This window comes from Dendropsophus ebraccatus, chromosome 6, assembly GCF_027789765.1.
Source record: "Dendropsophus ebraccatus isolate aDenEbr1 chromosome 6, aDenEbr1.pat, whole genome shotgun sequence".
Taxonomy (NCBI): Eukaryota; Metazoa; Chordata; class Amphibia; order Anura; family Hylidae; genus Dendropsophus; species Dendropsophus ebraccatus.
In genome coordinates, this window is record NC_091459.1 from 4,984,024 (window position 1) to 5,006,983 (window position 22,960).

Sequence of the window (22,960 nt, forward strand, 5' to 3'; positions counted from 1 at the left end):
ACCTTGGTTTAAGAGTAACTTGGATTAAGAGCGTTTTGGTTTAAGAGATCAGTTTTTCAAAATTGTGACTTGGTGTAAGAGCATTGCTTTGGTGTAAGAGCTCCCTGTACTGGGTAGGAGGGGGAGTGGGGGAGGGGCATGGTCTGCATAGCGGGGTCTACAGCCCTGTACTCTGACCCAGGAAGTCTCTCTCACCTTCCAAATCATAGCAGATCCACTTCAGGCTGGGGCTTACATCAGGGGACAGGACTGTGGAGGTAATCTCTTCATACCTGTAACCCCTCTCTCCCCGGACAGAGAGTGCTGCTATACTGTGTTCACCCTATACCCTGCTAATTCCTTCGTGCCCCCTGCTGTCTCTATTATCCCTTGTGTTTCCCATCCTCTCCATTTCTGATATAATGTGCCTGTACTTACACTCAGCTATACATACTGCTGCTATGATGTGCCTTCACTCACACTCAGCTGTACACACTGCTGCTATAATGTGCCTACACTCACACTCAGCTATACATACTGCTGCTATACTGTGCCTGCACTCACACTCAGCTATACATACTGCTGCTATAATGTGCCTGCACTCACACTCAGCTATACATACTGCTGCTATACTGTGCCTGCACTCACACTCAGCTATACATACTGCTGCTATACTGTGCCTGCTCTCACATTCAGCCATTATGGCGATCTGCAGTTCCATCCATGGACCAGGCTTTCAGAGGTCCACGAGGGGATTAGGTGAGTCCTGGATGGTGGCACAGGTTGGAATTAATTTCAGGGGTGCCCTAATTTTGAGTAGGGGGATGCCTTACTTTAGGTAAGAGTGTAGAGTAGGTGGGTTGTCTTATTTTAGGAGGGGAAACATGGTAATATATAATACACCTTCAAAAAGGATTCAACAGATATCAATGTTTTCGAACTAACAGTTCATGGGAAAATCTTTTTGATGGGGTCGGGGTGCTCAGACACAGAAGCAGGAAGACGATAGAGGACCGGAATGAGAGAAATGGCAGCTGCAGGGGCCCGAGGGTAGGAACATCAGCAGGTTAGACAAATGAATCCTGCTGATATGTCCCTATTGTACAGGAGATGCTGAGGAGGATGGTATGTCTCTTATAGTGTGTCTCTTATAGTGTGTCTCTCTTACAGTATGTCGCTTAAAGTGTGTCTCATAGTATGTCTCCTATAGCGTGTCTCTTATAGCAGGTCTCTTATAGCAGGTCTCCTATAGCAAGTCTCCTATAGCAGGTCTCTTATAGTATGTCTCTTATAGTGTGTCTCTTATAGTGTGTCTCTTATAGAGTGTCTCTTATAGTATGTCTCCTATAGTGTGTCTCCTATAGTGTGTCTCTTATAGCGTGTCTCTTATAGTATGTCTCTTATAGTGTGTCTCTTATAGTGTGTCTCTTATAGTGTGTCTCTTATAGTGTGTCTCTTATAATGTGTCTCTTACAGCGTGTCTCTTATAGCGTGTCTCTTATAGTATGTCTCTTATAGTGTGTCTCCTATAGTGTGTCTCTTATAGCGTGTCTCTTATAGCGTGTCTCTTATCGTGTGTCTCTTATAGTGTGTCTCTTATAGTATGTCTCTTATAGCGTGTCTCTTATAGCGTGTCTCTTATAGTGTGTCTCTTATAGCGTGTCTCTTATAGCGTGTCTCCTATAGCGTGTCTCTTATAGCTTCTCTCTTTTAGCGTGTCTCTTATAGTGTGTCTCTTACAGCAGGTCTCTTACAGCAGGTCTCTTATAGTAGGTCTCCTACAGTATGTCTCTTATAGTATGTCTCTTACAGCAGGTCTCTTATAGTGTGTCTCTTATAGCGTGTCTCTTATAGCGTGTCTCTTATCGTGTGTCTCTTATAGTGTGTCTCTTATAGTATGTCTCTTATAGCGTGTCTCTTATAGCGTGTCTCTTATAGCGTGTCTCTTATAGCGTGTCTCTTATAGCGTGTCTCCTATAGCGTGTCTCTTATAGCTTCTCTCTTTTAGCGTGTCTCTTATAGTGTGTCTCTTACAGCAGGTCTCTTACAGCAGGTCTCTTATAGTAGGTCTCCTACAGTATGTCTCTTATAGTATGTCTCTTACAGCAGGTCTCTTATAGTGTGTCTCTTATAGTGTGTCTCTTATAGTGTGTCTCTTATAGTGTGTCTCTTATAGCTGTCTCTTATAGTGTGTCTCTTACAGCAGGTCTCTTACAGCATGTCTCTTATAGTATGTCTCTTACAGCAGGTCTCTTATAGTGTGTCTCTTATAGTGTGTCTCTTATAGTGTGTCTCTTATAGTGTGTCTCTTATAGCTGTCTCTTATAGTGTGTCTCTTACAGCAGGTCTCTTACAGCATGTCTCTTATAGTGTGTCTCTTACAGCAGGTCTCCTACAGTATGTCTCTTATAGTATGTCTCTTACCTTCCTCCTTGGTGCCACTCCAGTGCATTCATTATCATTAGAAAGGACCAGGCCGGTCAGGGCTGAATCGATGCTATGGGGACAGAGCTCCTAACAGGTGTCCCAGTTCTGATCAGAGCGGGAGCGGCTGCTGAGACCGTCTGTGATCAATAACTTTTGACGTGTCTGATGACATCAAGGTAATTGACAGTCCAACGGCATCCATGGTAAACATAATCCACTTTTATTCAGCCATACAACGTTTTGACCAATCGATGGTCTTCATCCAGTATCATACTTGATAAAGACCAGTGATTTGTCGAAATACTGTACAGCACTTGGCTAAATAAAAGGGGATTATGTTTACCATGGAGGCTGTTGGACTGTGAATTACCTTGATGTAAAGGTTCTCTAATATGGGATTGTGAATCCCCGCTGTGTATCCTATTGACCTACTTGAGTATCTAGTGATCTACTGGTGCTGCTGGACCCCTCACTCTCTGCTATGTCTGAGGACATAACATAAGTACCACATTACAATAAGATAAACTTCCTGTCCTGGAGGAAGTGGCGTATTCTCTCCAGTCTGACCCAGTGCTCTCTGCTGCCACCTCTGTCCATGTCAGGAACTGTCCAGAGCAGCAGCAAATCCCCATAGAAAACCTCTCCTGCTCCCAGACCAGAAAGAATCCCTGACTTCCTTCAGGACATACAGCAGCTGCTAAGTACTGGAAGACTGGACTTTCTCACAACAGTTGATTTGAAAGAAAAAGATTTTTGCTGGAGTACCTCTTTAACTATATAAAGAGTAACAGTGTATCCACACAATCTATCAAACACATGCATCCAAAACCAGGTTCCGATGTGTTGGCCAAAGGCGGCACAATGTTGACGATTTTTTTGAAATTTACAACTGTAGTTTCTATCGGACTAAGTAGGGGGGGACTTAAAATAATAATAATAATAATATTTAATTGTATAGCGCCAACAGATTCCACAAAACATATAACACAGGATAGGGGACAAGTACAATATCTGATCGGTAGAGGAATGACCCGCCAGGACCTCCACCAATCACAAGAACATGGGTCCCTTATGCCAGATGACTGAAAAGGGTACTCCGGGCGGGGGTTATTTTTAGGGTATGGCCAGGGACTTACCTCCACGGTTCCAGCTCCGAGTCCCGGATCGCCCCGTTCTCCCATCTGGCTGCTGCTTCCTGGTCTGAGCTGCGGCTTGGGACGTCACGTCTCAAGCCGCAGCTCAGACCAGGAAGCGGCTGCAATACAGGAGAACGGGGCTGCGCAATCCGGGACTCAGAGCTGGAACCCGGGGAGGTAAGTGACCGGTGGCCTCTATTTCCACCACTTCCCCGGCCATACCCTAAAAATAACCCCCGCCCAGAGTACCCCTTGAGGCAGCAGATGGATGTTCCCCCTAAAGCCAGGTGCAAGGACTAGGCACAGACGGGGATAGTTTCATAGATTTTAAGTAAAACCGAACAGAAACAAAGAGACGCAGCGCTCACATGGACGTTTCTGTCCCTTTGTTATAAAAATGAGTGAGGGTCCTGGCAACCGGACCCCCATGGATCACAACTTATGACATCACTATGAGCTGTCAGAAGTTGTCTGAAAGTTTAGACACACTTTATGGAATAGAGTGTCCCCGGCTACCTGTTATTACTTAGGAAATAAGTGCGGCGAGAGCTGTCAGGATTCACTGGCAGACACATGATACAGTGACAATAGGATCTCAGCACCAGTGATAGCGTCGTCTTGGTAGGTGGTAAAGCTCTAAATTATTACCTGGCAAAAGACAAGAAACCAGGTGCTGCGACTTTATGGTAAGTTAAAAGCCGGGCTCTAATGTTCTGACCACCTGTCTGACGGCCAGGACGTTTGTAGAGATGACATGAAAGAGAGCAGAGAAAAACATAACATCCTTTTCCTCGTAAAAACCACAAGAACTAAAAGCAACATCCACTCTACAGGGCAAGTGAGTTTTTTAGACAATTGGCCGAGAATATTTATGAAGCAGAAGTGCGAGACGGAGAAGATCCCGACTTCTGTCATACGCGGTAATCCAATAATCCGAGACTTTTAGAGAAGTCGGGAAAGGTTTTATATGAGGTGTCTGTAGTCTCTCCTCGGCTCGTAAACCCGGCTCTCAGCCAATATTGCCAACGGCTTTGGAATGTGTTTATTGTTCGCCTTCACACGGTGATTTCACTTTATGCGCTGAAAGCAGATTTAATCCGGGCTCCCAGCCGCATTTTCTATAGTAAAACAGGGTGGGGTTTCATTTAGAATATGGCAATTAAATGTAATGATCAACTCTACAAGCCTGGCAGAGGAGCGGGCCATCAATCCTCTACAGCTGTCTGGGGAAATGTCACCCCTTTGTAGTTAAACAGCTATTATGACTTTAAAGGGGGTTTCCATCATTTTTTTTTCTTTCAAATCAACTGGTGCCAGAGATTTGTAATTTACTTCTATTTAAAAATCTCCAGTCTTCCAGTACGTATCAGCTGCTGTATGTCCTGCAGGAAGTGGTGTATTCTCTCCAGTCTGACACAGTGCTCTCTGCTGCCACCTCTGTCCATGTCAGGAACTGTCCAGAGCAGCAGCAAATCCCCATAGAAATCCTCTCCTGCTCTCCAGACTGGAGAAAATACACCACTTCTTGTAGGACATACAGCAGCTGATAAGTACTGGAAGACTTAAGATTTTTTAATAGAAGTGAATTACAAATCTCTGGCACTTTCTTTCACCCCTTTAATTTTGTGATCTTTATATCCCAAACCACAATGATCATCTAAGAAGCAGACACCACATTACCTCTCAGGACTTTATAGTGTAATTGAAAATAAATAAAATGCTGGTGACATTGCAACCTAGTGCTTTATAAAATAATTCCAACTAGTAACCTGATATCTGTAACATATGTGTCAGATGAAACAGGTTCTGCAGGTCACATCTGATTGCAGGACGTATTTGCAAACAAACAACAGGCAGAAGCTGTTTGGCCTTCCTGTAATTTGCGCACTGGACAGAAATCTTAGGTGTAGCACCGTCCCAGATGTCTTGTCTTCCTCCAGCAGGTGGGAGGAGGCCGAGGCTGCACATGGGAATGTGACTGCTGACAGTGTCTCACCATACAGAGAGGAGAATAAATAATGCATTACTAATTACACCGTCTTCATGTCACTGGAGTAATGACACAGTCAGCGTGTCAGAGAAACTTCATGTTCACTTCTTGTCATGTGAGTCGCTCAATTATCTTAAAGTTTTCAGTAATAACACAGCAACACCCCACACATAAGAGGACATCAAGGTCTTAGTGAAGGGGCCTCGCAGTTAAATAAATGAAAGTTAAAGGGGTACTCCAGCGAAAATCTTATACTTAAAAATCAACTGGTTATTATTATTATTTATATTATTTTTATATTATTATTTATATTATATATTGTTATTATTTATTTTTAAAGCGCCTTTGATTCCAGAAAGTTATATAGATTGGTAATTTACTTCTATTTAAAAAAAAAATCTTCAGTCTTCCAGTACTTATCAGCTGCTGTATGTCCTGCAGGAAGTGGTGTATTCTCTCCAGTCTGACACAGTGCTCTCTGCTGCCACCTCTGTCCATGTCAGAAACTGTCCAGAGCAGGAGACGTTTTCTATGGGGATTTGCTGCTGCTCTGGACGGTTCCTGACATGGACAGAGGTGGCAGCAGAGAGGACTGTGTCAGACTGGAGCGAATACACCACTTCCTGTAGGACATACAGCAGCTGATAAGTACTGGAAGACTGGAGAATTTTTAAATAGAAGTAAATTCCAAAACTATATAACTTTCTTAAAAAAAAAGATTTTTGACGGAGTACCCCTTTAAATCTTTGCTAAAAATTAAATAGAAAACCTTACTGAGCAGGTAAATAAGTTATGATTCCCTCAAAAGAACCCAGTACAATTGTATATGGAGTTGTGGTAAATCCTCTCTCTGTATCATCATTTCCTTCTTGAGCATTGCGTAATATATTGGTGGACGGTCCTATTATACAGCTCGATGATATTTAGCTTACCGTCCATGTGGCAGACTTGGCCGTGCTGGACTGTTGAAATGAGACATCGAAGCTGTGAGGTCCTGGGTAGTCAGTGTTTGAAGGAATCGCTGGAGAAGGAGACAAGGCATCGAAGGTCGAGCTTGGCTGAGCATACGGGGACGGTGTCGTCACACTGTTCTGTGCATGTTCATTGGTATAGGGACTCGTGGATGAAGAACCGTTCTGGATCTGCTGCTCCATACTGTTCAGCAGGCCCAGGTTCGTATACTGCGGCTAAAAAAAAAGAACAAAAGCAATGATACAACCTGAATAAGAAGAAACACAGCATTTATAGTACACAGTTTAGAAAAATGTTTAATACACAAGCAACGTACCATAACCAATGGGGTTGTCCGGCAGAACACAACTTTTTTTTAATTAAAAAAAAAAAAGCAGGGCAGACTATGTAGAAAAAAGGTAATACTCACCCCACACCAATCCCCTGCCCCTTCATCAGTATACAAGACCCTGATCTCCCCCCTCTGGTCCTCATCTATCTCTAGACAGATTAGAGGTGGCCATAAACCCCCAATAACTGAAGGCCAAGCTCTCTCCCGTCCGTCCCCTGTCCTCCACATACACATCCTATGTTCTCTATGGGGTAACAAGGATTATCTCTTCCAGAACAAAAGGTATCGAGCAGTGACTTCCATCATCTGTCGTTGTCAGGAAAGGTGAATGGCTGAACCCGCTACGGGCACTAAAGTATAAGGTGTATGGGGGACCTGTGTGTTAAGATATGGACAAGAAAGTGGAGGTCGGCAGGGAGGAACCCCTGTACCATCCAAACAGCACAGGGAGGGAATGGGGGGAGCACTGCTTTTTTTAAATTTAGGTTATTTTTTAAAAAATCTTATCCCTTTAAAAAGGAACATAAACACTGATAATAACTTAGTTCACATAGCAAATATTATGACTTGAGCAAGAAATAAAGAAAAAAATGATTACTATTTTATTATAGGCTATGTTATTACTATATCTAAAAGGAATCTGTCAGCAGTTTTAAACTGCCAGCACTATACAAAGGACATGCCTAGGGGGATGGTCATGCAGGTTACATAACTGAAAATCCTAGTTCTAAGGCCCCCGGCACGGAGTATCCAGGAAGCGGCAGCTCTAAGTTGGCCCCTCCTCCCAGCTGAGTGGCAGCTCTAAGCTGGCCCCTCCTCCCAGCTCTGAGTGGCAGCTCTAAGCTGGCCCCTCCTCCCAGCTCTGAGTGGCAGCTCTAAGTTGGCCACTCCTCCCAGCTCTGAGTGGCAGCTCTAAGTTGGCCACTCCTCCCAGCTCTGAGTGGCAGCTCTAAGTTGGCCACTCCCCCCAGCTCTGAGTGGCAGCTCTAAGTTGGCCACTCCTCCCAGCTCTGAGTGGCAGCTCTAATGTCCAATCAGAAAACCACTGGAGACATGAGGCAGAGCTAAGAGGAGCAGATGAGAAAGCATTTAGTGCAGAGAGCTCTGGGAACTATAAAGCAGTCCCCCGGGCCCGCCTAACAGCAGCACCACTGTTTTGACCCTACAACCTGCATGACCTTTACTCTAAATATATTTACAGTTCCTTCCCTGTCCATATATACTTCATTGCTACTGCTGCTTGTAGATTCTAGAACAGGGGTCCTCAACTGGTGGACTGCGGAGGCTAGCTGTCTGGACCCCTGCTGCAGCTCTGTATACCTGCATACTGAGCTGTGCTCTGCACAGTAACTATGTTGCCGTCATAGTTACCGTGCAGCAGCACTGACAGGGAGGGAGCCATCGGCTCCCTCCCTGTCAGTCACAAGGGGCTGCTCTCTGCCTCTGGTGCTGGCGCTGAAGTGACGTCACTGGAGCGCCGGCGCCAGGACAGGGGGGAGCGGCCTCTTGTGACTGCTGCAGTGCGGCCACAAGAGGGAAGAGAAGAGGAGACGCCCGGACCAAGGTGAGTATAAGTGTTTGTTTTTTTTATGTTATATGCTTTATGGGAGGGGGACTATATAATTAAGGGAGCACACAGCAGGGGTTTATATTTACTACTGCGAAGCACACAGGAGGGCTGTATGTTACTGGGGGAGCGCACAGGGGGACTATATACTACTGAGGGAGAACACAGGGGGACTATATACTACTGGGGGAGCGCACAGGGGGACTATATACTACTGGGGGAGCGTACAGGGGGACTATATACTACTGGGGGAACGTACAGGGGGACTATATACTACTGGGGAAGCGCATAGGGGGATTATATACTACTGGGGGAGCACACAGGGGAACTATTTACTACTGAGGGAGAACACAGGGGGAATATATACTACTGGCGTGAGCGCGCAGGGGAATTATATACTACTGGGGGAGCACACAGGGGGATTTTTTACTACTGGGGCAGTCACCCCCTTTGTACCTAATTTCAAAGGGCCGGTGAGAGAGGAAAAATGCCAGTTTTCCCACTAATAAGCATTAATTCTGTATGTAAATAGTTCAACAACATTTGTAAAGAGAAACAAAACACATTTACTACTAATGTTCAGCTTAGACTTTCACCTGACAATAGACCCCGGTAAGTGGACCTTCACTAAAAGTTGTTGAGTACCCCTGTTCTAGACGCCATGTTAAAGTCAGAAGAATACAAAGTGTCCAGGAGTATGCCATTGTTTATGAGCGTATTATAAGGTAAAAGAGTCTTCTTTGCCTTACATCTGCCAGGATAGCACAGAACATAAGGTTTTACCCCTTGTGGTGGATGCGGTCCACACGGCACACAATGAGACCCATGCAACTAAATACAGTCATAGAAAGGTGAGCTAAACAGCACAAGGCCCGGTGGCTGGGAATTTGCCATTTGAGGATAATCTGCTTTATAAGAACCTGTCTGACTGCTTAAAGGTAAAATACAAACAGGTAAGCCATAATTAATATAGGACTTTCAAAAGAAACAACTGAATGGCAGATGTGAAGATCAGTGTCTCAAAAGTGCACACAGGGACACTCCCAGGTACACGAGTGATCTCAACAAGGGAGATTAAATGTAAAACTAAAGCATGTCCAAACTGATATAAAACATACACATAGAACATACAAACATATGCGTACATGTGTGAGTGTGTGTGTGTGTGTATACATACATATATATATCTCTTTCAGTATAGTCAAGAAATAGTTTATATGGAACTCCACTGGACATAAGTAAAAAGGCTACAGAGAAGCAACTGCTTAAAGAGGAATCTAACCTGCTGATATGTCTTGACGCCGAGGAGGAGGGTATGTCTCTTATAGTATGTCTCTTACCTTCATCCTCAGTGCCGTTCCAGCGCAGTTAGTAGTTTGCTCTACAGTCAGGGGAGACTGTTAGGAGCATTGGGGCACAATTAGGAGCACTGCCCGTCCCTGTAACCCTAATCTGGCCCACAGATCAGCGCTATGGGAGTGGGCAGTGCTCCTAGCGGTCTCACCATGGAGCAAACTACTAACTGCCCCAGGAAGACACCGAGGAGGAAGGTAAGAAACATGCTATAAGAGATGCACCATCGTCCTCGGCGTCTCCTGTGCAATAGGGACATATCAGGAGGTTACATTTGTCTAGCCTCCTGATAGTTCCCCTTTAAGACTCAGAATAACTATATCCAACATAATTGTAGCAGTCACACTTCTAGTTAGGCTTTATCTTTGAGCTGCAGCTTCTTTGCTGTTCTCGGTCTATATGCTAACCCACTGACATATATTGGGTACCATGAGCCAGTTTTTGGCCTAAAGTACTGAAAACGTGACTAATCAATGGGTGTAAACTGCCCACAGCGACCACTGACAGCTTTTATAGTAGCAGAGCTAAAGGCTGAGCTGTAACAGGTTGTGTCTTACACACCATGACAAATCTAGGCCATTGTAGGCACCAAAACGGTACATAATTTTATTTTTCCATCAAAATTGAAAACGGAGAAGGTCTTCAAGGACAGAACATAAAAATGGTGAGGATTCTGGCACATATCTAATCCTGCTCTTGTAGCGTCTTAGGGGTTTTGCGTATGATCCTCATGCTGTACTTTTTATAAATATCTGTAAATAGTGTATGATCACCTTTTGAGTACTTTGAGTTAAAAACACTGGGAAACATTAGCGACGGAACCTGCAGTTAGTACCGTTATAGAATTACGGAGGCCATGGTAAAGAAGTCATTCTTTCACAATATAGAAGATAGGTAGATAGAAAAGCCTGGCACTCACCAAATGAATTTTGCTTATTTATTCAAGTGCAGCATGCATAAGTATTACAGTTGGGACGTGTTTTGGCCAAGCACGGCCTTCATTAGCTTGTCAAGCTGGCTGCTTCCTGACTGTACTACATACATGCATGCTGCGCTTAAATAAATAAAATTTATTTGGTGAGTGCCGGACACTTATATCTACCATTCTTTCAAGATATGTGACTGAACTTGGCAAGGAAGTTAAGAAACACGGAAGGGGTGTCTCTTTTTAGGCACTGTGCATCATATAGAAAGGTTTATTTAACATATAGAAACATATAACACATCAAATCATAATCACCACGGGAACATCATGCGTGTCATGGCGCTCTTTTGCTCTTGGCCAAGCAGCTTCCTTCTAAGAAGGTGACTAAGAGGAGTACCTTGCCTAATGGGAAGTGTGAATAAGCACCCAGAAAAGATGACTCAAGCTTTACAAAATGTGTCTATTGTGGTTCTTAACTCCGTCTACCTAACTATTAAGTCTGTCACACAGATCACAGAGTTTACAGCTGGAATGGGGAATTTTGCAATTCTTAGGTGGAGGTCCTTTGTCTCCATTTATAAAACCTACAAATGCAGACGACACCTGACAGCCGCGGCTAATGGCAGATCTGCGATATCGCTAACAGAAGCGCCGTTTACCAGGTTTCCATCACAACAGAAATAAAGGAACAAATAAAAAAAAAATTCTCATACTTAAAAGCCCGGGCTGCAAAGGAATTCTAGAGATTGGGTTACAGAGGGTTTGTAGCAGGCGAGGTGAGATGCCTGTATCCCAGACAAGTGTGATGCCCAGAGAGCGGAGAACGGCATCAGACGCTCTCACGTTGCTTCTCTAACAAAAGACGTGTCAACGAGACGGACAGAAGTATCGGGGGCAGGAAGTGTAAAATGCTAAACCAGGTGAAAATCTGAACAAATTCAAGAGCAAAGATCTCATGACAGAATAAACAAACGTCTACGTCTCACTAACCCCTAACCCGCTGATAGGTTGGCCTAGTGACAAAGATTATCAAGCGTGTATGTCTACCACCCTATAAGACTGGGGCCCCCGCTGAACGACTTCGGGATTACTTTGTGTAGCTATTGCTTTAATAAAAACCTGTCACCGGTAGTAGAAATACAGGATTGTAATTGGATACGGTATATGATAACAAATAAGGAAAAGTAAAAGAATATCAAGGAACCTTGTTTTCCAAGAATCAACAGAAACTACAGTGAGCTTAGAGGGGTTGTTCACCAATTTTTTTTCTTTCAAATCAACTGGTCCCAGCAAGTGCCAGAGATTTGTAATTTACTTCTATTAAAAAATCTCCAGTCCTCCAGTACTTATCAGCTGCTGTATGTCCTGCTGGAAGTGGTGTATTATCTCCAGTGCTCTCTGCTGCCACCTCTGTCCATGTCAGGAACTATCCAGAGCAGCAGCAAACCCAATAGAAAATCTCTCCTGCTCTCCAGACTGCAAAGAATTCACCACTTCCTGCAGGAACAACCCCTTTAAGTCAAGTCAAGTGTATGTGAATAACACTGATCATAGTGCATTGGAAAGAGATAGATAGTGCAAAGCCTTGTGTATTGTGCTGAATTTTTTTTTTTGCCTCCACTGTAATGGAAACCAGGTAAGATAGTGACTAAAATGTCTCCCGAATAACATCAGCGAGTATGTTTGCTATCAGGCGGACACCTCTGACTCTTGGCTGCCCTAAGGGCAGGTATTTATAGGGCAAAGCCTAGACTGTCTCCTGCACATTCCATGTCAAATCAAAGTTCCTGCAGGGCACAACCGAAAGTTTACACTTCAAGATCCCTGATAGAAGAATTCCCCCTTAAAGAAGGGTCAGAGCGTATTACTCATCACATCATCACTACTCTTCAGGGTGAAGGTAATATAGACATACAGTATGTATTTTCTCCTATGGTTGTACGGTAACTAAATCTACTGGATTCTTTGTCTTTTCCTAGAAGGAAATGTGGTTACAACAATCGACCTGTATAAGGAAAGCCACAAGTTGCCTAACATTACAAATGTGCTGGGACGGTTATTATATTGCAATGAAGCATCATGAGCAAATAGACGGCATGAGATGGAAGGCGATGGAGATGAAAGGTTTGGAGGCATCCTCCCACCTGCAGACTGGTTTCACAAGAGTTTCCCATAACTATCCAGATAATAAAAAGGAAGCACTCCTGAAGCCGCAGCTCAAATCACCCATAGACACCCACCCCCATGAGGAACCCCCACCATCATCTGCTTGAACACACTTTAAAGCCAGATGATCAACACCATCATGCGGTGGTTGTGACTCAACAAATGACGGGATGAGATCATAATAGTCGGGAATGGTCCGAATATCAATAAAGGCCGCAACAAATGAGGCTTGAGAAGTCTTTCACCAACACGTCACTGGATGCAGCAAACCAGCTATATCAGGGATTTACTACCTCCATCTTTATCATGGTAAATACTTGTAATCAAAGTATTTTAGGAGTGATTCCTTTATTGGCCAACAAAGATTAGTCAGAGCTGTGAGCTTTCGGGATTCATTACAAGTATTTACCACGATACCGATTTTTCTGGCTAACACGGTGCCATACTATACATTTTTTTCTACCTCCATCTTATAATGGGCCTCAACTTTTTAAACCTGTGACGTAGCTCCCTGCCCCTTTGTTTCTGCTCCTCAGAAGTTTGAGCACACGTGGTACAGACGCCACGATGGTCTCATAGAGATAAATGGAGACTGTCATGGCGCCTGTGCTCCTTGCAGATATGAAGTGGTCAGCTAAGCGCTTCTGCCCTTCATTTTCAGTCACAGCAGGAAAACCTCCAAGGAACATAACTTCTTACTTGTCTCTCAGAAGTTGAATAAAAGTTTAGATACTCTTTAAGTGGTGAAGTCTTAGAACTACAAATAGCCGATATGACAATGGACTATAAACTTAAAGGGGTTATCCAGTGTTAGAAATACATGGAAGCTTTCTTCCAGAGACAGCGCCGCTCCTGTCTCCAGTTTGGGTGCAGGTTTTGTAACCCATTCCATTGAAGTGAATGGAGCTTAACTACGAAGCACACCTGACCTGGAGACAAGAGTGGGGCTGTCTCTGGAAGACAGTGTCCATGTTTTTGCAGCGCTGGAGAACCCCTTTAAAAGAATTTCTAAAAACGAGAGCTACTGATTACCGATTTCTTAATGTTTATCCTGTGTTTATGTTATTAACTCTCAGCATAGACGACTTATAACTATATACACACACACACACACTCACTATGATACAAAGGTAGGTGTAGTGGGCTTCAGATGGGGATTCTTCTTTAATGGCCAAAACTATAACTCATATATATATATATATATATATATATATATATATATACACACACAGACACATATATGACACCGATGACTATACAAGCAGGCTGATAGTAGATGGCAATGTTTCAACTCAAAGGAGCAAATGAGTAGACTGGCTGTACATACGCTGCTCACTTTGCTACCAGGAGCCCACAGATGCTAACTAGTTGCCCAAATTATTTTGACCTTTGCAATACTCCTATTCACAATGCTATTGTAGACCAGTAATGTAAGCAACTCCCATCAAACTGTAATCTGAACGCAGGTGTATAAAGCTTGTAGCACAATACTAGGGAGGGACCGGACAAGTGACAACTGTATCGCTGCAGCAGAAGAATCCTCCGAGCAGTTGTCAATTACCTTCCTCCATTCGCCATTAAAAGAGGCTGAACCCTATATTTGCTGTAATAGATTGCAGAACATTGAACTCTATGGCTATTTAGGTCTAGGAAGAGAGCTCAATCCCCTGGTAAAATCTATAAAATTTGTTTTCAGGATATTGCGGCAATGTCGTCTACTACAGAAGCGTGCACCAAAACATGTTGTCATTGCTTCTATATTAGATGGCTGCTTCCTTTGAACAATCAAATAACATCATAAGGACCCACATGGGGGCGGCTCAGAATGCATAGGGGTATGTTTGAATTACAATTTCTTCCATTTTTTCAAAAGGTATGAGGCTGGAAAAAAGATAGGGGTGGGGGGAAGCATGACAGACGTGGAATTCCTTTCCTCCCAGCCCCCTGGACACTATTACCAGCTTAATCCCCCGGTCTTAGCCCCTTCTTCTTTACCTTTTAAAACTGATCCATTATCACCAGCCATGCACTTAGGCTGCTCTAATGTGTTTAAGCAGTTTATAAAGACTAGGCAAAACACCAAGACTTCCTAGAGCAAAAACTCAAGTGCTCGAAACTAGCAAAATTGTATGAGACAGGAAAAGAACGTCTCCTAAGGGTGTGTTCACACGTACAGGATCTGCAGCAGATTTGATTAAATTTGCGCCATCAAATCTGCTGCAGATCCTGTATGTGTGAACGCACCCTAGACATGTATGTTATCTCACATTGTAGTAATACAGATTATAGAATTGATGACCGAGATTAAACTGTACATAGAGGGTAAGGAACCTTGGCTCTCCAGCTAAGGCTTAGTGTGTCCAGGCATGATGGGAGTTGTAGTTCTGCCACAGCTGGGGGGCCAAAGTTCCCTACCCCTGGATTAGAGAATGAGATGAAACTGTACGTGATCCGTTGTTGCATTGACTTTAATGTTAAAAAAATAAGAAAGTAACAGAAAGTAACCTCTCTAGTAAATGGGACAACACAGTATACTTTCATTTAAAGCATTATGCAATGACATCCCCAGTGTGAACCAGGCCCTGATAGCCCTTCCTACTCATAAGATGATGCACTATAACCTTTCTTCTTGAGCAGAGTACTGCAAAGTAACGATAGATTAAGATGTGACTACTAGAATTACAGATGGTCCATTTGTATCATTACAGTGCTAGTAATGATGTATAGGGTCAAGGTTTCAGGACATGCTCAGAGGCTGCTGACTCCACTGACAGTGTATGCACTGAACCTGCTGTCTTACCCTAAATGGCCATTGTCTGTGCACCAGAAACACATCCCACACTGGAAATGTCCCCGACCACATGAAGGTCCATCATAACCTGACCAATGTCGTCCAACATTTGGACAAGTGGAATTGTTAATGGTCGGTTTTCACCTTTAGGTAAATAATCCGTCTGCATTCAACACCTCATTAGAGGCTAATGCAATCCCTGACAGAACGGCCCTCGCCATGAAGAACAACAGCAGCTCTCTTTCCACCTGCCTATAGAACAAACATTATCGCCGCTAACAATCAATTCACATAGACATCTTTGGAGAACTTCCAGGGCCATAAAATACTACTCAAAAAAAAAAAAGGCTATTGAAAACTTGTAATCAAACCATATGTACTTAAAGCGTAGAAAGGGTCCGGTAACAATAAGTAGCTAATCATTCCAAGAGTACCGCACAGTCCTCAGCTATTCACATCTGATCGTATTGCACAATGCCGTGTAATTCCGGCCATTCACAAGCGGCAGCTGCACTTATACTGTTATACTCCGGAATGTCACATCAGCCCTGCGCCATGAGCCGGGATAAAAGTTATTATAAAGTCCATAGCAAAGAAAACACATACAATAAAAAGTTATTATAAAGTACACATAGAATACAATGCATGCTCATTAAACATGCTATTGGTTACTATACAAACTGTATGTGCCATAAAGAACACTATGCATATATATATATTCATGTAAAAATCCCTACATTCTACATTGCAAAACCAATAAAGCAGCACAAAGATGCAAATATATAGTATAATGGCATTGTTATTTCAGGTGTATAACTCAATATAATATATATATATATATATATATATATATATATATATATATATATATATATTGTATTTAAATGAATAAATAAATAATAAAGTGGGAATATGTTACCTCGCTATACTGAGCCTGGGCATTATTTTCCAGGTACAACATCTTGGCTGTGAAGTTGATCAGAGATGCTGTCCTTTCTTCAGGCTCCAGGATCTTTGGACAACCCCTCCCCCCCCAAGATGGCCCAAAGCAGGTAGAGTTCTTGCAAGAAGACACCAAGGATGATGAAGTTTCTCTCCCACTGTCTGTCACATCATTTATTTCCCACTCTGTTTATATATATACACCTAGATTCAGGAGCAGAGGGGCGGAGCCTTCCTTATACCTGTCCAATCTGTCAGAAGTTCCACCTTGGTCCCAGATCAGCCTCTCCCACCTCACCAAGTAGTTAAAATTCCTTAAAAACTCCTCACAAAAGAGACGGACAAAAGGGACCTGGGGGCCATGTCCACATGCAGCCAGTAGGAAGCTGGTACACACACCCGGTGCCGCTATATAGGCTGAGATAGAGGGAACCCTGCACAGCTGCACTCCTCACCCAACAAAATGTATATAGAGAGAGAAGTAGAACCACTAACATGTTAAAGGGGGACTCCCATCTCAACTAATAGAGTTAAAACATCTGACATGTACGAGGTTTGTTTTGGTCGGGGTCTGGGTGCTAAAGGGCCCCCGACTATCGTTAGAATGAAAGGGCAAACGCGCGCACTCGGCCTCTTCATCTTTGCCTCACAGCTAAAGTATCGGTGGACGGATTTACACTACCATTCAAAAGTATGGGGTCGCCCAAACAATTTTGTGTTTTCCATGAAAAGTCCCACTTCTTCACCACCGTACGTTGTGAAATGAATAGAAAATAGAGACAAGACATTGACAAGGTTAGAAATACTGATTTGTATGTGAAATAACATTGTTCTTCCATCACACTTTGCTTCCGTCCCAGAATCCTCCTTGTGCAGCAATTCCAGCATTGCACACCTTTGGCATTCTAGCTATTAATCTGTTGGGGTAAGCTGGAGAAATTGCCCCCCACGCTTCTAGAAGCAGCTCCCACAAGTTGGATTGGTTGGATGGGCACTTCTGGCGTACCATACGGTCCAGCTGCTCCCACAATGGGGTGGTGATCTGGTGACTGCGCTGGCCACTCCATTACCTATGATAGAATACCAGCTGCTGCTTCTGCTGGAAATAGTTCTTGCACAATTTGGAGGTGTTTAGGGTCATTGTCCTGTTGTAGGATGAAATTGGCTCCAACCAAGCGCTGCCCACTGGGTATGGCATGGCGGTGCAGAGTGATCGCCTTCCTTATTCACAATCCCTTTTACCCTGTACAAATCTCCCACCTTACCAGCACCAACCCCAGACCATCACATGACCTCCACCATGTATAACAGATGGCGTCAGGCATTCTTCCAGCATCTTCTCATTTCTTCTGCGTCTCACAAACCTTCTTCTTTGTGATCCAAACACCTCAAACTTGGATTCATCCATCGTCCACAACACTTTTTTCCACTCTTCCTCTGTCCAATGTCTGTGTTCTTTTCCCATCTTAATCTTTTTCTTTTATTGGCCAGTCTCAGATATGGCTTTTTCTTTGCCGCTCTGCCCTGAAGCCCAAAATCCGGCAGCCGCCTCTTCCCTGTAGATGGTGACGCTGTTTTTTTGCGGGTACTATGTAATGAAGATGCCAGGTGGGGACCTGTGAGGCGCCTGTTTCTCAAACTAGAGACTCTAATGTGCTTATCTTCTTGCTTAGTTGTGCAACGCGACTTCCCACTTCTTTTTCTACTCTGGTTAGAGCCTGTTTGTGCTGTCCTCTGAAGGGAGTAGTACCCACCGTTGTAGGAAATCTTCAATTTCTTAGCAATTTCTCACATGGAATAGACATTTCAATGTGACCCCAAATTTTTGAACGGTAGTATATATATATATATATATATATATACATATATATACATATATATAGTGGTATCTTGGTTTAAGAGTAACTTGGTTTAAGAGCGTTTTGCAAGAAGAGCTCACAGTTTTTCAAAATTGTGACTTGGTTTAAGAGCATTGCTTTGGTTTAAGAGCTCCTGGTATTGGGTAGGAGCGTGAGTGGGGGAGGGGCATGGCCTGCATAGCGGGGTCTGCAGCACAGTACTCTGACCCAGGAAGTCTCTCTCACCTTCCAATTTATAACAGATCCACTTCAGGCTGGTGTTTGCATCAGGGGACAGGACTGTGGGGGTAATCTCTTTATAGCTTTAACCCCTCTCTCCTCGGACAGAGAGTGCTGCTATACTGTGTCCACATCTGCCCTGCTCATTCCTTCCTGCTCCCTGCAGTCTCTATCAGTCCTTGTGTTTCCCATCCTCTCCATTCCTGCTATAATGTGCTTGCACTCACACTCAGCTATACACACTGCTGCTATAATGTGCTTGCACTCACACTCAGCTATACACACTGCTGCTATAATGTGCTTGCACTCACACTCAGCTATACACACTGCTGCTATAATGATTATAAAATGATTTTTGGGGTGTGGAACCAATTGTCTACATTTCAATTATTTCTTATGGGAAAATTTGCTTTGGTATAAGAGTGGATTTGGATTACAAGCACGGTCCCGGAACGAATTATGCTCGTAATCCAAGGCACCACTGTATATATATATATATATATATATATATATATATATATATATATATATACAGTATATATATATATATATATACATATATATATATATATATTTATTTAGATGTATAAGGATAAGGTGTATATAATGTATAATATATATAAATATGTGTACTCGGTAACCTAAACAATGTGTGCTCGGTAACCTAAACAATGATCTGTCAACAAATTGAGGGGAAGAGCGGCCTATCAGGAGAAGGAGGAAAGTTTGCCAGATGAATGTATTTGCAGAAAATATTTAAAGGCCGGTGAACGGTCAGATTAGAGCTTGCTTGCTGCTGTTACACACACCGACAGCGAACGGGGAAGAGCAGGGAGACGCTCCTATTACATGGCGCAAAGGCCAGCAGACCGTCGCCATTGTCATAGTTTTTTTCCAACATGTTGAAAGACAAGGATCAGCCAACCCTGAGCATGTCAGCTGATCGTTGCCTTTTAATACTAGCTGTTATACAAAGTAATTATCGGCTGTAACAGACAAATATGGCTGATAATCGCTTGGTGTAATAGGGCCTTAACTTTACGAGCCTTAAAAGTTTACCTATAATTGTTGAGATGGGAATACCCCTTTAAACGAGTAACGCAAATGCGTTGTCCCACCACGGGTGTTACTATTGGTTACAACCTTCGTAAAAGCCTCTACTTAAAGGGGTTATCCAGCGCTACAAAAACATGGCCACTTTTCCCCCTACTGTTGTCTCCAGTTCAGGTGCGGTTTGCAATTAAGCTCCATTTACTTCAATGGAACGAAGTTTCAAAACCCCACCCAAACTGGAGACAACAGTAGGGGGAAAGTGGCCATGTTTTTGTAGCGCTGGATAACCCCTTTAAGTGGTGATGAAGGTAGTGATAAAGTTTCACCACTAGATGTCGCTGTATTAGATATCTGCACTTAGATGCTGCACGGCTGAAGTATGGAAAGTATGGAAAATTGTTTATTTGTGTGTCACATGGTTCTGTGAACCTATGGGAATCTTTTCTTCTCTCCTATCATCTCGCTCTTTACTTCTTCTAGTGCACTCTACACCCACTCACAGCGCACCTTAGATACGCTGGGGAAAAAAAGTCACGTGGGAGACAGGAAGAGTAGTTCAGTCTTAGTCAGATCCCGGTATGTGTAACAACACAGGACACAGCTTACAGTCTCTGCCCAGTTTACTGTACACAACACTATGCAGTGTTAAAGGACAACTCCGGCGGGACCCCCCCCCCCCCCCAAAAAAAAACACAGACACACACAGACACCATACTCACCATCCCTCCGGTGACGATTGCCACTCCATTCGCCCACCGTCCGCCTCACCGTCACCGCCGTCCAGCGATGTCTCTGACTTCCGGGTCCTGGGGATGGAAAAGGCTGCCAGTGCGCTTGCGCACCGGCAGCCTTTTCATTGGCTGGAGCGCATCACATGGCTTCCAGCAACCTCAGCCAATCAGGGCTGAGCAACCTGGAAGCCATGTGATGCGCTCCAGCCAATGAAAAGGCTGCTGGTGCGCATGTGCCCCAGCAGCCTTTTCCGTCCCATTCACTCTCTATGAAGACGCCGAGGAGGAAGAAGCCCCGGACCGCCCCTTGGCTCTGACGTCGTCGTCACCAGATGCCGCCCGGGAGAAGAGGACCGTGACGTCCGTAATAGGTAATGTATACATTCTTTAACTTCCGGGCGGGGGGTTGGGGGTCCGAAAGTGGGGGAAGGGGGCCAGACCGGGTATTTAACCACATTACAAAGTTATATAACTTTGTAATGTGTGTTAAATAAGCTAAAAAAAAAATTCGTGGGAGTTGTCCTTTAAACTCCTAAAGGAGAGGACAAGTTAGAGATCACCTCAACCCACGCCGTGGACTAGGAGAGTCACAGAGCAGGGCAGTATCCACAGACAGCAGTAAAATAGTAACTGATCTGGATAGAGCAAAGTTTCTAAGAGCCTAGGAACTCTATCTCACAGCACGGTTGTCAGCAAGGAACCCTGAGCATTTTGTTCATCCCTGGGGCCTTGTGTCACCCTCATAGGACGGGTCACCCGATACTGGTGGGCATTAGGTGGTGTGAAGACCCAAAGGCCAATACACGGGCACAATTATTCTCTTTTTCTTCTAAGTATTCTTCTACCTCATCCTCCAACATCCCGGCAGAGCACAGTAGTACTTGGGTTTAGACTCTCACGACATCCTCCTCTCTGCTACTCTGATTCTTTGTATCTCTCAATACGCTACTCAGTCAGCACGACTGTACTCTTCACTGTTTTCCTATCACAAATTTGGTGTTGTATTATCATGTGTACTACCGAGTGTATTATCAAGTGTATTATCAAGTGCTTTCTCAAGAGAAACGTCACGGGAAAGGGAAAGTTGTATTGCCTGCTGTACACGAGTACTTTTAAGGATGAAGGATACAACGACTATCAGCGATTGATTCACAGTGATTTACAGGTAAAGCTGCGCTTATATCACAATACACATCGGCATCAGGATACCCAGGTATATGCCAATATACAGGCATGGGCCCCATTCACTTCAATGGCCAGAACACAGTCCGCTAGTAACTAGTCATTTTCCAAGCATATAAGTGTTTGTGTTCAGACCATAAAGCCTAGCAAACCACACTTTAGGGTTGACCTATAAACACATATACAGTTATGGTCTTAAAGGGGCACTTAAAGAGGTTTTTCGCCTAAATGTTTTTCTTTCAAATCAACTGGTGTCAGAGATTTGTAATTTAATTCTATAAAAACATTTGTTTTCTTCCAGTACTTATCAGCTGCGGTATGTCCTGCAGGAAATGGTGTATTCTTTCCAGTCTGGAGAGCAGGAGAGTTATTTTTCCAAAAAGTTATTGGAGCAGAAGATGTTTTCGATAGGGATTTGCTGCTATTCTGGACAGTTCCTGACATGGACAGAGGTGGCAGCAGAGAGCACTGTGTCAGACTGGAGAGAATACACCACTTCCTGCAGGACATACAGAGGCTGCTAAATACTGGAAAAATTGAATTTTTTAATAGAAGTAAACTACAAATCTCTGTCAGTTTCTGGTAGTTGATTTAAATGATTTAAAATATATATATTTTGGTCAACAACCCCGTTAAGTCAATAGGGCCCAAGCCGGTCCTTGCACATATACATCAGCATCCCATCTGTACAGTAAGGCCCATGAAGCTGCGTTAGATCGGTTATTGTTATGGGCAGATTTTTATTCTAGAGAATTTGTGGTTATCAGCACAAACAATATACTGTCCTATTTAACAGAAAACCGCCGCATAATGGCCGAAGCGCGCTCAGAAACCAAAATGTACGACACCCCCTAGTTATACAAGACAATCTGCAGGTGGTTTCCATCGGTGGATACTACAAGAGAGATGCCACCAATTCAACAGTAATAAACTACTCGACTGAACATACAAAAAATAAAAATAAAAAAACAAAAGCATTGTCCTTTTCTGTCAATGTATTCATTCTATTCACTCAGATGGATGTGTCTGGGGTATACTGTTTATACAGACCAAAGTTAGGGTCCTTTTGCACAGACAGATTATTTGACAGATTCTTGAAGCCAAAGCCAGGAACAGACTATACACAGGGAACAGGTCATAAAGGAAAGACTGAGATTTCTCCTCTTTTAAGATCCATTTTTGGCTTTGGCTTCAAAAACCTGTCAGATAAATCTGTCTGTGTAAATGCAGCCTAAAGCCCCTATTCCACGGGTCGAATGAGAAGAGCAAATAAGCGCTGTCATTGCTCGTTTGCTCCTCGTTCCCCGCTCGCTGCCATTGCTATTACACGTGCTAGC

General features: G+C 43.6%; 1 protein-coding gene across 6 annotated transcripts in view; it reads right to left on the minus strand.

Annotated features, from left to right (window-relative positions):
- The window catches only part of TP63 (tumor protein p63), a 58,960-nt gene extending 42,222 nt beyond the window's left edge, over positions 1-16,738 (minus strand). For all 6 annotated transcript variants that reach the window (XM_069974418.1, XM_069974415.1, XM_069974417.1 and 3 more), the window contains exons 1-2: positions 16,557-16,738; positions 6,465-6,719 (exon numbers count right to left, since the gene is read on the minus strand). In XM_069974418.1, the coding sequence (XP_069830519.1) occupies positions 6,465-6,719; positions 16,557-16,598 (297 nt within the window). In that variant the 5' untranslated portion in view covers positions 16,599-16,738. The remainder of the gene's footprint in view (positions 1-6,464; positions 6,720-16,556) is intronic.
- Between the last annotated feature and the right edge of the window lie 6,222 nt (positions 16,739-22,960).